The sequence below is a fragment of the Danio rerio genome, chromosome 7 (assembly GCF_052040795.2).
Source record: "Danio rerio strain M-AB ecotype USA chromosome 7, GRCz13ab, whole genome shotgun sequence".
NCBI classification, from domain to species: domain Eukaryota; kingdom Metazoa; phylum Chordata; class Actinopteri; order Cypriniformes; family Danionidae; genus Danio; species Danio rerio.
In genome coordinates, this window is record NC_141027.1 from 57589186 (window position 1) to 57606985 (window position 17800).

Genomic DNA, 17800 nt, shown 5'->3' on the forward strand with positions numbered 1-17800 from the left:
AGTTTATGCTAGAGGAGTTGCAAGATGTCAGCGGTGTGGGAGGAAAAAAGTAGGACATCAAGAAAATATGATATGATATATATAGTATATTGTTTAGTAGTATGCATGGTTTTGTGGGAAGATTCTTTTGAATGCTTTTAACTATTATCCCATTAAAACTGTCTGAATGTTTGTCCCTTTCACCGCATTTGTAAGAATACTGTGGTAAAAAGAATACTGTGGTAAAAAAGAATTCAGTGCTGAACGTGGCTTTCATGACCCTTTAAGCTTTCTTGCTTCTAAAGTATGAGCTAAATTGAATAAGAATGTTGTTCAGCATCACAAAGAAACAATAACTCCATTTTCTTGTGATTCTACACAGGATTGCATTGTTAAACATCAAACAAACACTTTTATTGACTCACCAGGCCATTGCAGGTGCTGACCGCTGCCTGACCACTCTTCAGCGTGCTGCTCCAGACATCTCCCAGGAAGAAACAGAGAGAGTGGCCATGACCATGTAGAGTTGAGCCCTGCAGGCCACCATATCTCCGCTCAGTAAGGAATCCAGGAGCCAGCAGATGAGGGTTCAGGGTGAGGTTAAAGTGAAGGTCCTGACCACCATACTGAAGATGGTAGTAGACCTGGGTCAGTCTCTCTTTGCTTTTTTCTGTCTCTCTTCTCTGAATTCGACTTACACGGTGAGACACAAGATTAGACAAAAAATGTCCTGAGGAATCCACTCTGATAGGATAAACAACTTCGTAGCTGGGAACTCCATTGAGAGAACCATCTACAAAAATACAACAAGGCAACTGTTAAGTTAAAAATTACTGTCACATAACTAGGCCTGTAACAAATAGAGGTAAAATTGGTTTTATATTCAGATATTCAGACATTCTCCTTAATAATATAATTTCAGAAAAGTATTCTTAGAAAATTCTAAATAGGGAAAACATAATAGCAGCAAATAACTATCAAAGTACAACATTGTTTACAGTCAATTAGATAGTGCTAATGTTGTTTCGAAGTCAAACTTGCAAGCTAATTCCAATCGAACATTCAAAGAAACATGCTAAACAATAGAGTGGAGGAACTATGACGTCACCTTGTAGGCTAATCGGCTGCTAGCATTAAAACTTCAGCACTTTTGGATCTTAAATGCAAACGCAAAAACTGAAAAGCTAATAGGCTATAAACGGACTACAGTGCCTTCGGGACGCTCGCCTGTGATGTCAGCACCACACTGCTACAGACAACTTTTCAAGCTTATTTTTAGAAATATGGTCCATAACAAAGATTTACTCTCTCTGTTTATTATATTATATTATATTATATTATATTATATTATATTATATTATATTATATTATATTATATTATATTATATTATATTATATTATATTATATTATATTCAGCACATATCAGCACATTTCTATAGTTTTAATAATTAATTCTAACAACTGATTCCTATTATCTTTGCCTATATATATATATATATATATATATATATATATATATATATATATATATATATATATATATATATATATATATATATATATATATATATATATATATATATATATATAAGCAAAGGAAAAAAAACTTTAAAATAAAGTATGTTTTCCCAAATTCCCAAAAGATTTTGAAGAATGCACTGATTACAGCACTTTACTGGATTTGTTTGAGAATATGTAGTGTGGCAGAACAAAGACTGAAATAAGTTGTCAGGTCTGCATTCTCCATATTCCTACAGTTCCCAAGAGAGTCTATAGTACCAACTCTTTAGTGTTCAGTCTGTTCACTTTCCACACAGTTGATTTGACCTACATGATTTCAGAAGCAGAAGGAAACAGCATTAGAGGATTGTGTCCTCAAAGAAATGGGATATGGAGTGGGGGATTTATGCCTTATCAAGACAAACATAACTAAAAACCACACAAGGGCCTCTGTGAGATGGGTGGTGTAACATTGGTATTTAGAACATTCAAATTACTGCACAAAGTTCACCATACACTTAAAAAAATATTTGTAAATTTGTAAAATGAACCCAGGGGAATGCCAAAGGGAAAAAAAAACAGTTTTTGTTCACCTTTTAAAGTTGATGGCTTTTCCAATCACTTTGGCTCAATTGTCAGACTCTTTAAAAAAAATAAAATAATAAAATTTATTAACTAATTAATTAACTAATTAATTAACTAATTAATTAACTAATTAAACAAAAATATGTAATATCTCTGCAGTTTGCTTCTTGATAACAGCTAATTTGATTTTCTGGTGAAAAGATGGCAACTACATATAATATATGTTTATTAAAAATAAAAATCTGTCATCATTTACTTACTGTTCACTTGTTCCAAACCAGTTTGACTTTCTTCAGTTGAACACAAGAGACGATCCACTGAAGAAAGCTGAAGACCTGTAAACATTGTATTTTTCCTTCTATGCAAATCAATGGTTACAGGTTTTCAGCTTTCTTCAAAATATCTTCTTTAGTGTTCAACAGAAAAAATAAACCCATAAAGGCTAATAAATAAACCACTTTAGAATGAGTATGTTTTAATTTTTTTGTAGTGAACTACACCTTTAATGCCTTATTCTGCATTTTAGATGCTTAAAGGAATAGCTCAACCGAAACTGATAACTACCCCTAAACTTTCTTCTTTCAGATGAGCAAAGTCAAAGTTCTACATTTTATTCTGTCTCTTCTATGACATATAATGGTGTTGGGTAGTGGCCATTTTTTAAAGCTTCCAAAAGTGATTAAATCTATTGTACTACTGTATATGCCACCACAGGGTTCCCGCGGGGTCTTAAAATGTCTTAAATGTACTAAAATATTGTGTTGTAGATCTTAAATCATTTTAAACAGGTATAAATTTCCATCTATCCATGTAAAGCTAAACTATCGTAATGGCATCCATCAACAATCCATCTCAATAAAACTTTTGTTTTAAATATTAATTTTTTTATTGCAAAGAGATCCAATTTACAAGCTGTTTTACAAGCAATTTCTTCTTATTAAATTCCTTAATCAAGAAGGAATTCGCCCTCAATTCCTCATGATAATAACAGAGCAACATTTCATTTTACATTATACTCAATCAATTTGGACTAAAAGTCAACAAATGTATATGTTTAATTATTTATGTCATTGTCTAAATAAATAAAATTTTAACAATGTTATGAAAGTGTGTAAAACTTTTTTTTAAGTGTGTAGAGTTTTCTTGTTTTGACACTAAATATGTCACTAAGAAATAATTACATTATTTATTTATGTATTTATTTATTTATTTTTGTGGCAACCAATTGGGCCAATAGAATGTTTAGCCCTGTAAAAGTCTCAAATTAAATTTGTAATTGTCTTAAAAGGGTCGTAAAAAGTTTTAAATTTGAATTTAATTAACCTGCAGAAACCCTGGCCCATATCTAGATAGACACCTATTGGATTGCTTGAGGGAGAGTAAATTATGGGGTAATTTTAATTTAATTATATATTTTTTTGTAAAATGAAATCTTTCAGCATACCTACATCTACCTCACAAACCATTATTAAGCAGTAAGGTATACACTTGGGAAAAGTTAGAATTGATCCCTTGCTTATTTAAGCACAATTGCATTTGTTTTGGCTTATGTGTACAACAGTGTAACTACATATGTCTACAATTTGCATGCTACTGTACTGTAACTACTGTACATGCACATAGCTAGCTGATTAAATCAAATCTGATCCGTTTATTCTCAGCGAAACTCTCAGATTCTTCACAAAATCTAAACATGTTTTTATTTTGCAAGCATTTACCAAAATCTGCCAGAAATAAATGTATATTTCCTTAAATATCTGTGATGTTGAATGTTTGTAAAGTCAGACTAGCCTACTAATGTAATGCAATCACATTGAAGGCATGTGTTGTATTTGGAGTTTGTCCGCAGCACAAAAATTCTATTTTGAACAATATAAAAGGAATGTCAGAATCCTCAAGAGCAGCTATCTGCATGCTGTGAACGCTCGATTTTTTGTTTAAAACATTTAACATTAAAGCAATGTATGAACTACAAAGGGTTACATTTTTTTCCTTTGTACTACTGTATAGATTTTTCCTAGTAAAATTTTACAGCTATTAAGCACGATACGCAATAGCATTCAGATAGACAAAACCAACATTGCTGTATAACTTGTAAGCAGTCAATCAAAAATCAAACAAAAAATGCATTTAATGAATTTGACGATTGACTGATGTGTTGAGGAACAACATCTAGAAATTTTTTGGTGGTACTAGCCAGGTTAGTGACACCAACATAGTTGTCTTTCTATCATTCTTAAGCATAATTTTAGGATGAGTAACTACATTTGGCAGCATGCCAAACATGTTGTGATGTTCAACCACTGACACTGTCATTATTAAGAAGTTATATTGACATTTATAAACACATGAATCATGTGTAATAAAAACATATAAAATATGAAAGTAGCATCTGCAAATTAATTTTATATTATTTATTAATTTATTTTAAATCATAATATTTTATATTAGGCGACACAGTGGCTTAGTGGTTAGCATTGTCACCTCACAGCAAAAAGGTCACTGGTTCGAGTCCCGGCTGGATCAGTTGGCATTTCTGTGTGGAGTTTGCATGTTCTTCCTGTGTTCACGTGGGTTTCCACAGGTGCTCCATTTCCCCCCACAGTCCAAAGACAGTATTGTATGAGTATGTGTGAATGAGTGTCTATGGATGTTTCCCAGTACTGGGTTGCAACTAGAAAGGGCATTCATTCTGCTGTGGTGACACATGATGAATAAACAGACTAAGCCGAAAATAAATTATTAAAATATATTATATTATATTATATTATATTATATTATATTATATTATATTATATTATATTAATTTATTGCACTGTTTTATTGTGGTTCCCAGAGATATTCTCTTAAAGATAACTGTAATCTTTATTTAGTAATTGAATCCAATTGCTACAACTAATTTTTGGAATTAATAATTTCAGATGATATGCAATAAATTCCTTCATAGCACTGTTTACCCAATACCTTAATAAACAGCATGTTATTTTACAAACCACGCAAAGATCTCTTTGTGAAAATTTCTTTCTTGCAAAGTGTGCTGCTATGTAAAAAGAATGTGTCCAGATACTTTAGGAGCCATTGTAGGCTATATAAAAACTCCAGCGAGCGCACGCGCGCGCACACAGACTGACAAAGAGACAAAAAATTGCAGAAAATCAGAGCGTGGGACTGTTATTAGACACAAGCTCAGCCCACTCACCTGTGTCTTGATTATATCCGATCGATGTTGTGCTCTCGATCACAGAAATAAGTCCAGCTGTTATCACGAAGTACAGAGAAAAAGTTGCTGGTCCCAAAACTTTAATGCCGCAGTCCAGCGGAACCATCATGTCAAACTGCACAGAGGACAAAACAGATCCCTCCTGGAACATCTACAGTCCATTTACAAGGTGGTCTAAATAGTAACTTTTGCCTTAACCTAATGCATCGATAGTTTGGACCCATCACACAAAGGCAAGCTACTGCATTTATAATGCCATAGATCTGCAACGGTCATCAGACCGATATGACACTTGGAGCAGCACGAGAAAGTCTGTGAGTCCTGAATCCGGTGCATGGGCGAATTTGGGCTCCGTTAATTCAGCTGGGACGTGTGCAGTTACTGATGCCGCGTTCAGAAGAGCAGCGAATTGTTTCAGCTAAACTTTGGAAAAGTTCCGCCCTCTCGGTTCGCCAAGAGGAGGAGGAGGAGGGCCTTTGTGTTCACTGTGTGTCAGACTCTCCCGTCTTTTGTTGAGTGTTTCCGTTTTTATCATTTTTTATCATCATGTAAACAATACCAAACCATTTGTCATTGCGTATGTGAATTACAGGCTACTGTTAATAACGCACACCTCAAAGTTTTGAAAAAAACAAGTTTTGCGTTCAGTCTGTGCGATCAAATGTTCTATTTAAGAACAAAATGTGAAATCATAATCGGTCATATGCCTTTTAACTCACGAAAGTTGGTTATAGAACTCACTTTTTGTGTTATAGAAAGGTTGGTTATAGACAGTCTGTAATTATCTGCTAATAATAAGCAGTTCAAGATCTTACCTTATGCGCTTCGTTTGCCCTGTGATATTTATCGGATAGCCACATTGGGAACATTTAGCCGTTACAATTAGTGTTTGTGAATTATACAGTAGGACAGTGTATTCCTGTATGGAAATCGAACCAGCGACCTTCTTGCTGTGAGGCCACTGTGCCCCCTAGCATATGCTGTTTAATTCATTTTCTTTTCGGCTTAGTCCTTTTATTATTCTGGAATCGCCATAGTGAAATGAACCGCCAACTATTCTGGCAAATGTTTCACGCAGTGCATGTCCTTCAAGCTGTACTCCATCACTTGGAAACATCCACACATTCACACACTTATACGGACAATTTTAGCCTTCATCATCATTATTGGCTTGTTACATTATATTGGGCAAAGCACTAAAGAGGCCTAAAAATAAATTTTGCTCGGCAGAAAGTGATACAGTGCTGCATTGGAAATGAATTTATGCAAATGATAACCTATTTTAATTTTAAGGATTTGTTGTTGTTTGGAAATGTACTAATTTTTAGGGGTTGTACTCATATATTTATTTGTAAGTCAGTAAGTTCCCCTGGCATCTCAATTAAAAGTCTAGCTAATTAATTAAAGGCTGAAAATGGTGATTATTTAGGAAGCTGCACTGCTACTGATCTATCGGAGTGTCCATCAAGTGCCCCCTCTAGTGGGCACAATAGCAATAAACCATTTGATGGTTGATCAACTTGTGAAGTCATTCACATATACCATTGTACATTTTAGAAGATTAAGATGATAAGGCTTTATTGACTCTAGGTGTAGTATGAGCTATCAACAGGAATTGGAAAGCCAAACATAAACATAACATTGTATACTTGACGTGAATTGAAATACATGTCAAATGTTTAAATATATTGCCTTTAAATATCTACATTATGGTTAATAAATATAATAACAGATTGTACAACAGAAGTCCAAGTGCAATTAAACAATCTGAAATTTTATTTTAAAACCCTCCATGCTAGGTTTTTTTTTCTTGCTGTTTGGTTCACACATGTATATATATGTATATATATATATATATATATATATATATATATATATATATATATATATATATATATATATATATATATATATATATATATATATAAAGTCTATGTTGTCCTCGTGTGACTCTCGCTCAAATTTGTTCAGAAATGACATGACGTCAAGTGTGCGGCTGTAAGTCAGTCAGTGTTGTTATCCAGTGCGCGCGCGTCACAGGCGGGCGCTCCCGCGCGCTTCGACATATAACGCTGTTTGTCAGGTGCACTGCGCGTTCAAAACACATCGCCAACATACATTTAACACTATCGCAGAGAGAAACGTTTATATTTTACGTAAAGCAATGTCAGACTAACTGATATGCGATCAGCAGACAGTTTTGTCCACCAGGCACCTGTTGGAGAGTTTGTTCCAGAAAAAATGGGTGACATTCTCAACCACAGCGGATGGGCAACTCTGAACAGAAGTTTAACTGATCAGCACAAGTTCAGCAGCCTTGAAGACATCGACGTGACCGCCGACGGCAGCCTGGTCCTGAGGATTATCATCTCGGTGGTCTACTCCGTGGTGTGCGCCGTGGGGTTGGTCGGGAACCTCTTGGTGTTTTTCCTGATGAAAGTAAGACAAGGACGCAAGAAATCCATCATTAATTTCTTTGTCATCAATTTAGCCGTCACTGACTTTCAGTTCGTTCTGACCTTGCCTTTCTGGGCGGTGGACACGGCTTTGGATTTCAGCTGGCCGTTTGGAAACGCCATGTGCAAGATTATCTTATCGGTCACAGTGATGAACATGTACGCCAGCGTCTTCTTTCTCACCGCGATGAGCATTACGCGCTACTGGTCAGTCGCTTCTGCTTTAAAGATCCCTTCCAGAAAGAAGTCTGTGTCTGTGAAGTGGGTTTGCGCCGTGTTGTGGATCCTGGCGACTGCGGCGACCGCTCCAACTTCCATTTTCTCCACCGTGACAGTTGTGGCAGGTGAAAAACTCTGTCTCCTCAAGTTTCCAGATGGCCAAGATTGGCTCGCTCTGTACCACCTACAGAAAATAGTAATTGCGTTTATTTTACCCATGTTCATCCTCTCGGTGTGCTATCTTCTACTTTTGAGGTTTATCCGAAAGAGAGGCATTAACAACCGTCAAAAAAGACGATCTAAAGTGGCGAAATCCGTAACGGTGGTGGTCCTGTCATTTTTCATCTGCTGGATGCCAAACCATGCGATAACCCTCTGGGGAGTGTTAGTGAAACTGAACGCGGTGCACTGGGATAAAACATACTACATGGTGCATACGTATGTTTTCCCTGTGACTGTTTGTCTTGCCCACACAAATAGTTGTTTAAACCCTGTTTTGTATTGTCTGATGCGGAGGGAGTTTAGGAAAATGTTGCATAGTTTCTTTTGGCGCATCTCCTCGCCTGTGATTTCGAACGCTGGGAAATTACATGGATACAGTGGAGGCAGCAATCAGAACCAGGATGACGCACACATTGGAATGCATTTAAACGTGATTGACGCACAGCGGTGCCAACAGTCCAGACAGCAGAGCTCATAGCGTTCACAGCACTCCACACGGGACATGTCAGCCAAATTGGACAGTGGACTGATTTCTTTCTAATAAAACTCGTGGGAGGGAAATAATGATTTCAAAAAATGACCATGTGTGACCCACATACATGCTGAATGTCAAACAAAAATGAATATACAAATAATAACAATGTAGAATGTGTAAATGTTGTCCTGCATCTAAACAACTCGTCGCACCACTATTCTATTTATTTTCATATTTGGTCTTTGTCACTTTTCGTGTTTGTGAGTTCATAAAGTGTGCTATATGTTATGAACTAAAATAAAATGCACTGAAATTATGCACTGAACAATGCAATCTGTATATTACATTTATATTCAACTCTTATTCATTCATTCTTTTTCTTTTCGGCTTAGTCCCTTTTATTAATCAGGGGTCGCTTATAGTGGAATGAACCATCCAGCATGTGTTTTACGCAGCGGATGCCCTTCTACCCACAACCCAGTACTGGGAAACACTCATACACTCTTGCATCCACACATACAGTCAATTTAGCTTCAATTCACTTGTACTTCATGTCATGGACTTGTAGGGGAAAACCAGAGCACCTGGAGCAAACCCAGGTGGGCAGAACGTGCAAACTCCACACAGAAATGCCAACTGACCCAGCCAGGGATTGAACCAGCGACCTTCTTGCTTTGAGGTGACAGCACTAACCACTGCACCACTGCACCACTGTGTTGTCCTTAACTGTTATTCTTCTCCTCAAAATTAAAAAAATTTAATTTTCTTACCATTGTGTGATTCCAAACCTGGACGACTTTCTTCTTGGGAACACCAAAGAAGATGTTTTACTGTTATACTTCATCATCCATCAACATCAGGAGACAGATGGAGAAAATTGGTAGGATGTGTTGCCACATAATAAATGATCTGCATCTTTTTGATGACCCATTATTTATCAGATTTACATTATATTCAGCTCAGCTTCCTTTATGAAAGCTATAAATCTGCAATATTTCCAAGAAAAAGTTTCATTTTACTTCTTAGAATTTGATTGTCCGGGCTGGCAAAGAAAGGTCCAAAGTGCTTTATGTCGTTTTAAAGAATTTATACACTAATATTAAAGAGGTTTATGCAAAGATAGGTTGTAGTTTTTAATAACAGACTTATTTTAATTTAATAAATTATTTTGAACTTAAAAAAAAAATGGAAGTTTATATGTAGTTTTCATGGCACGTTGCCATTAATCAACATTCCTTAAACCCTAAAACAAAACAGTTTAATAAATAATTCAAAAGGTTGGTAAAACACCTGTGAAAAAAATCTTTCAATTTTTATTATGATTTTATATGAGAGTTAATCGTTTTAGTGTTTTAAGAAAAATTCAAATCATCTTTATTTCTAAAGCACTTTTACAAAGCAGCTTCACATAGAAGTTCTAGTGAACTGAAATTGCATCAGTTCAATTTTCATTGTTGAAGTTCAGTTTAGTTCAGTTTAGTGTGGTGTAATTTTCACTGCTGAAAGTCCAAACACTGAAAAGCAAATCCATCGATGGGCAGCTCCACAAGTCCCAAACCAAGCAAGCCAGTGGCGACAGTTGCAAGGAACAAACTTCAATAAAAAAAAAAAAAACTTGAGAGAAACCAGGCTCAGTTGGGCATGAACATTTCTTCTCTGGCCAAACTTCTTGTGCAGAGCTGCAGTCTAGGCACCGAAGGTTGGAGAATGCTGGACAACCATTGTGGAGAAGCTGCAGGTGTGAGTAGGTCACTGGCAGATGTTCAGGCTTCTCACATGATCAATGCAGAGACTCATCTGTCACTGGGGGTCTTTTGGGAATCAATCTCATGCTCTCCACTTCTCCGTGACAGCTACGGCATCTGCTCAGGATATGGCCTGGTCCAGGATTAAGACCTCTAGAGGTCCTCTATGGTTGGTATGTAATGTATGCAATATTGGCAATAATGTATGCTAACATTACAAAATTAGGCTATTTTTCATATTTTCTTTATATAAGAGTAAATTTCTCAGGTAATCTCGACTTGCATGATATAGTTTAGTGTTTTGAGCTACTGTACACACACTAAATATCTCAAACATTTGTAGAAATACAGTATAAATTTAACACACTATACTTTAAGGTTTCATTAGTTACTAACATGAACTACACTGTTAACCTTACTGTAGATTATGCAGTAAATAACTGTAAAGTAGTGTTTAACTGTAATAAAGGAAACAGTATTTTACTGTAAAAGGAGTAGAATTTGTATAAAATTGTGTAGTGCAAAGAATAATTTACAGTAATTTACTTTATGTGCCAATACAGGTAGTAACTGTGGCAATAAATGATAAATTACTGTTCAACCATTACTGCCCCATCTACTCTGATGCTTTATGTTGCTATTTGGAAGCACATCATTCTTAAGGAAGAAAACATGAATTAACCAACACAATCTCACGGCAATTCGTAACTTTTTCATTTAGTGGCTAATTCGTCTGAATTCGTACGATCTAATTCGTACAATTTAGTACGATTTGCTTATCCCCCAATGACGGTTGGGGTTAGGGGTGGGGTCAGGTGCCACGCCTCCTTTTAAAAATCGTACCATTTCGTACGACTGAACTCGTACGAATTCGTACGAATTAGCCACTAAACTGGCAAAACGTAAAATACTTACGTTTTCTCGTGAGATCAGGCTAGAATTAACACATACATACACAGAAAGTCTGACTCTAAACATGCATTTGTTAAAAAAGTTTTTAGAATATGCTGGCTCTTTAAGGGAGCCAGGTGTTTGATTTGTTTACTTCTGAGTATCCTCAATTCTCCGTCTATCAATTCAGATGCAGTCGGATATGTTTTAAGCCTGAAATAAAAATGCACAATGAGTAAGTAAAATGTATTTTAATCTTTTTGAGGGTTTCTAAAATAAGTATGTAATATTGTTGTCATCTTGAACTTGAAAGCTAGTATTGTTAGCTAGTTAGTCTCTCCTCATAAAACTTCTCGCATACTTTCATTTAAGTATATTTATTAATTGAATATTACATATTTGCATAATGTACAGATGCGAACAGTGTAATGTGTCTTTCTGAAAACTAAGCAGATTGTATACATAAAAAAAAAAAAAAAAAAAACATTCAATTCCTATCCTCAGTAAGGTAAAGTGTACAGGAAATAACAAAAAGATGATACATATATATCCATCCAGACACAAACCTCCACTGTTCGGTCCCAGGTTGTTGCTAATTATTTTTCAGAGTTTTATTTTTTACCTCTGAATTCATGTTAAGGACAATAGAAAAGTTTGTTGTCTTGAGATTGTTGAAGTTAATAATAATGATAACAACAATAAAAGATTGGGTCCTTTGGATTTTGTATTTACGACTATATTTTTATTTTTGCTTGTTTTCTATAATTATTTAAAATGTTTTTATTAAAATTTGATGTATGTGTGCCTGTGTTTGTTTGATAAACATGTTTCTAACCAAATCTAAAGTGTGTGTGTTCTTTTGATTTGCTTATTTTTTTTGTAATTATTTGAAACAAACAAACAAAAAAAACTTCCTAAAAATAAATAAAAAAATTTCAGCAGCACTGGGTAGCTCAATTGCCTCACAGCAAGAGGGTCACTGGTTCAAACCCCGGCTGGGTCAGTTGGCATTTCTATGCAGAGTTTGCATGTTCTTCCTGTGTTTGCTTGGGATTTCTCCTGGTGCTTCGGTTTCCCTCACAAGTTGAAAGACATGCAGTATAGGTGAATTGGGTATAGGCTAAATTGTTTGTAGAGTATGTGTGTGTCTGAAAGCTTTCGAGTAGGTTGCGGCTGGAAGGGCATCCGGTGCATAAAATATATGCTAGATAAGCTGGTGGTTAGTTAGTTGGCGGTAAACTTAGTTCTGAATGTTAAAAAACCCAGGATTTTGTGATCGACTTTAGGAAGAAATGCCCCACTTACTCTCCTGTATATATTAACAACACTGCGGTGGAGACTGTACAACAGGTAAAATTCCTGGAGGTCCACATTAATGAGAACTTGACTTGGCACCAGCGACTGCACATTCTGAGAAGGTTAAAAAGAGCAAACCTCAGCCCATCAATCCTCACAACTTTTTACAGAGGAGCTTTTGAGACTGTTCTCACTAATGGTATCTCCCTTTGGTATGAGAATAGCAGTGTATCTGAAAAGAACACCATTAAGAGATTAATAAAGTCAGCTGAAAGGTCTGTTGGAATCAAAATGACATCTATCGAGGAACTTTATCATTGCTGTTGTCTGTTTTGGGCAAAAAGCATTTTAAGGGATCCAACCCACCCTGGCCATAGTCTGCTCACGCTCATGCCTTCAGGCAGGTGTTACAGACGTCTGAGGAGGAAAACAGTGCATAAAAGACTGCATATTAGTATCTAATAAGTGCAAAAGTGATCCTCTTAAATGTTTTAAATACTAATATATACTTTTAAGGTACCAATATGTAACCTTTAAGTACAAACGTGTATCTTTTGAAAAGATATAGTGACAGCTCGCGCATTTCTGAGAGTGTACAATTACTAAATATTACATACAATAAATTTGTTTGCAGCATAATGCTGTGAGTTTTAAGACTACAGTCCAGTAAGTAACTGTAAGCAGTTTCTAGTTAGTTACCGCTACTGCTCTATTACAGTAATTTACAGGCAACAGTCTTACCAGCTACTCACTGTAATGGTTCGGTTACAGTATTTAACTGGCAATTGCCACAACTGACACTGATTAACTGGCAACAGCGTTGCCAGTATTCTACTGTAAAAAGGCCCTGTAAGGTCTAACATTGTAATAATAAATGATACTTGTATAGCATTTACTAATCATAGTTCAACATTTTGTCACCTTAGAATTATAAGGTTTCATATGACATTTTTGTCGAAATTAAGTTATTCACATGTTCTTATTAAAAGACAACTTATTTACATTGTGGGATGTTTTCATAAGTTGTTTACATTTTTTTTATTAAAAACAAATGTTACACACATAGTAAATGCATTAACTAATAAGAACTCTTACAACCTTACTGTAAAGTGTGACCAAAAACACTTTCAAATGACCTTCTCTGTTGATAATCACATCTGCAAAACAAATCATAACCTAGCATCATCCTGCAAACTGGTTGCCAAGATAATTCTTTGCTTACAATTGAACATCTGCAGAGTTATCAGCATTTGCATGTAGTTTCTAATACATCATCTCCCAGGCATGTGGCATTGGAATGCCTTTATGTGTGAAAGTTGGAGATACTGAGTAGGAATATCTTATGTTTGACTTTAGATGAACTGCAGTGTGAGGGAATGATGGCAGATTTGCAGATTTTAGGGAAGATGCAGTAAGTGCCAGCTAAGGAAATGCCAAACAAAACAAAAAGACAGGATCACAATCCAAAAATGTTCATGTTAAGGGGAAATATGAAAATAAAATTTTAACAAATGTGAAAAAGAAAAGAGAAAAAGGAAAAACCTTTTTTTTTTTAAATTGAAAATACAGTTAATTATTTCTTGATAATTGAAATCTAATGCTGTCACAGTTTATGGATCTGTGTGCTCCTCCTTTAAGTTATGTATCATGCCTTGTGTGTTGTCGTGTGTGAGGGTTTGGGTTTGTTTACCTTTTTGTGTTGACAGCATGCTATAGGCTCAGCTGATGTCATCAGCTGACTTAATCATCCTCCAGCTGAACCTTATTTGGCTGGCTATATATTTCCTCCTGTGGTATTTTCTGGTTATCAATCCGTTGTTTGTCCTTGTTCCTGTCTGTTGTCCTCCAGTATCCTTCGCTTTGCGTTTGATGTCTTCATCGTGGCCTGTGGCTCTCTTTTGTTTTGAACTTTCATGTGTCCTCTGTTCACCTGTTCATTAAATACTTATATTTGAATCCTCTTTGTCTAAGTGTCGTGACAAATGCATGATTCAGGAGGCTGAGACAGTCAAAAATGGGTACAGTGAGAATATTTAAGTTAAACTTTTTAAGAAATGTGCATCAATGCTAGAATCGCCCCTGCGTAGCTTTTCTGTCTTTCAAAAATGTTCACACATGCAGATAATTTGAATGAACGGAATATGAATATTAGGTGTGCTGTCCAAGTAGAGGGCTCTGAGCTTAATGACAAACTTACTCTTGTTTTTCCACTTGTCAGGAGAGTGAGAGAGATAGGGGTCCAAGTGCATTGTCTAGCCTGTCCTTATAATGCTCCACCGCTCCGATTTAAGTAAGAATTAGGTTTAGAGGTGTGAAGCTGAGGTCTCAGAGCACCTGTTGGGAGTGTTATCACTTGATTGAATGGGCATTATCAGTGGTTATCAGCTGATAGATATGGGCCAATAGGGGCCTTCTGTGCTGTTACGATCAGTTCAATTATTTCAATTAAATTCATCTTTACTTCTATAGTGCTGACACAATGTAGATTGTGTCAAAGCAGCTTTACATAGAAGATTATAGTATATTTAAACAGTGTTGGTCCAATTTTCAGAGTTGAAGTTCAGTTTGGTTTAGTTCAGTGTGCTTTATTTTTCACTACTGAAAGTCTAAACACTGAAGAGCAAATCCATACAGATATACTAATAGAGAAGAATCCAGATCTGTATTTACATTACTGTGACAGTTGGGTTTAGGGTTGGCGTAGGGGTAGATGTTAATAAAAGACAATTAATGGGAAATGTAATAAATAATTCTCATTAACTTCCGGCCACAGCCACTGATCTGTAGCTGTTAAATCATGTGGGTGTATGATGTGCCAAACATCATTGCCAAACTTCGACATATGATATCAGTGGCTGATGTGGAAAAGATTATTCATGCTTTTATGACCTTTCAGATAGACTATTGTAATGCGTTACTAGGCGGTTGCCCTGTTGGCCTAATGACCAAACTTCAGCTGGTTCAAAATGCAGCTGCTATTGTGCTTTCTAGAGCAAAGAGCTATGATCATATTACTCCAATTCTTTCATCATTGCAAAGGCTACCACTTAAATTTCGTAATAATGAAAAAAAAATGTATTAACTACCAGTATTTGAGTGAGCTCCTGGTGTAGTGTAGCCCCTCACGTCCACTATGCACAACTAACTCTGTACAATTGAGTATTGGCAGAATGTCAAAATAACCTAAATCAGATCAGGCCGTTTCCTGAGCAGCTGCTCTGATGGTCATGGAGGAGTGAAGAGCATGAGACTGATAACTGTGAGACCCCAGTAACAGACGAGTCTTTGCATTGATCCTAAAGGAATAGCCTGGACACCAGCTGGTAACCTCTCCCACCTACAGCTTCTCCACGATGGATGTCCAGCATTCTCCAGCCTCCGATGGCTAGACTGCAGCTCTGCAAAAGACGTCTGACCATAGAAGAAATGATCATGCCCGACTGAGCCTGGTTTCTCTCGAGGTCTTTTATCCTTCACTTTTGTCAATTGATGAAATCTGTTCCTCCACACTGTCGCCCCTGGCTTGCTTGGTTTGGGAGTTGTAGAGCTGCGCATCAATGGATTTGCTGTTCAGTGTTTGGACTTTCAGCACTGAAAATTAAAGCACACTGAACTTAACTAAACTTCAACTCTGAAAAAATGAACTAACAATTTCAATTTACAATAATCTTCTATGTGAAGCTGCTTTGACACAATCTACATTGAAATGATCATAACAGCACAGTGTGCCTATTGACCCATATCTGTCAGCTGAAAACCACTGATAATGCCCATTCAGTCGAGTGATAACATTTGAATCGGCTGGCCAGAGAGATGCTGAAAGTCGACAGAATATGAGGAAGGCATAGGCCAGTATAAGATTCTGATGGTATAATAAAAATATCACGGTATTGTGATTACTGCTCTAAAATCTTTTTTTTTTAAATCCTCATTGACCACAACATATATTTTATGAAACATTTGAAACATTTTGGAATAGTAAACATGTCAGGCTAAATAATTCAAACAAATCAATGTTCAAACAAACAAATGTTGGTGCATAAGTGATTTGTTTTTCAAAAGTTTGCTGAATCATGGTCTGACCAGTAGATTTTTATGTGGAGGGTCTGTTTCTGTTGGAGATACTATTGCACTGAAAACTAAATAAAATAGTCGGTAAAAAAAATAATAATAAAAACACACATACTTCGGGAATGGTAAAATAAGTTTATAGTAGTTTTAAAACTTTTTCAAACTGCTGTAAACCACGAAGCTGCTTATCATGCCATGCCTATATGGAGGTACAGTAGGACATGCTTGGTTATTTATTGGGGTTTGGTCTTATGAATTACCCTTACCAAAACATATAAGCATGCTCCTCCCAAGACCTATTTATAAAACATCACTTTGTAAAATTTTTTGGAATAAAACTGGTTTGCTTAAATGCACCAAAGTTTATTGTCTCCAAGAAATGAATCAAAATATTAATTTTCAAAAAGGCGTCAGCATTTATGCTGAGCTCTGCACATAATACATTCCTTCATTTTCTTTAGCTTAGTCCCTTTATTAATCAGGGTTCGCCACAGTGGAATGAACCGCCATGTACATGTAATTGTCTACTTATTATTTTTACTTAGTACACAACTTTCACCCCATTCATTTTTGATACATTTGGTGTGAAATCCCAAACAATGAATAAGTCAGACAATATACATAGTTATGTTTCTTCATGAAATTGCACTGGTTAGTCTATCTAAAATGTTCACATGTAGGGGTGGTATAGTGGCTCAGTGGTTAGCACAGTCTCCGCACAGCAAGAAGGTTGCTGGTTGGAGTTATGGCTAGACCAGTTGGCATTTCTGTGTGGAGTTTGTATGTTCTCCCTGTGTTGGTGTGGGTTTCCTCTGGGTGCTCTGGTTGCCCCACACTCCAAAGACATGCACTGTAAATGAATTGGGTAAGCTAAATTGTCTATATGAGTGTGTGCATGTGAATGAGTGTGTATGGGTGTTTCCCAGTACTGGGTTGCAGATGGAAGGGCATGCGCTGCATAAAACATATCCCTTGAGTGTTTGGTGCTTAATTCCGTGTAGCAACCTCTGAAATAGAGACTAAGCCTAAGGAAAGTGAACGCATGTTCACATGCATACAATGAAATAATTGCAGAAACAATTACTCTAAGCGGGAAAAATCTAGCAATGTGTACATTGAACTTTTAATTCTGCTGTCCTA

General features: G+C 36.2%; 2 protein-coding genes across 4 annotated transcripts in view; one reads left to right on the forward strand and one right to left on the reverse strand.

Annotated features, from left to right (window-relative positions):
* The window catches only part of adamts7 (ADAM metallopeptidase with thrombospondin type 1 motif 7), a 189911-nt gene extending 184206 nt beyond the window's left edge, over positions 1-5705 (reverse strand). For all 3 annotated transcript variants that reach the window (XM_087261907.1, XM_087261909.1, XM_087261908.1), the window contains exons 1-2: positions 5265-5705; positions 405-772 (exon numbers count right to left, since the gene is read on the reverse strand). In XM_087261907.1, coding sequence (XP_087118033.1) covers positions 405-772; positions 5265-5436 — 540 coding nt within the window. In that variant the 5' untranslated portion in view covers positions 5437-5705. The remainder of the gene's footprint in view (positions 1-404; positions 773-5264) is intronic.
* A 1586-nt stretch (positions 5706-7291) lies between these two features.
* Positions 7292-8973, forward strand: rxfp3.3a2 (relaxin family peptide receptor 3.3a2). The gene has a single exon (XM_087261973.1). It carries the CDS (start codon positions 7467-7469, stop codon positions 8658-8660), a length of 1194 nt encoding a protein of 397 aa, XP_087118099.1. The 5' UTR covers positions 7292-7466; the 3' UTR covers positions 8661-8973.
* Positions 8974-17800: the final 8827 nt, after the last annotated feature.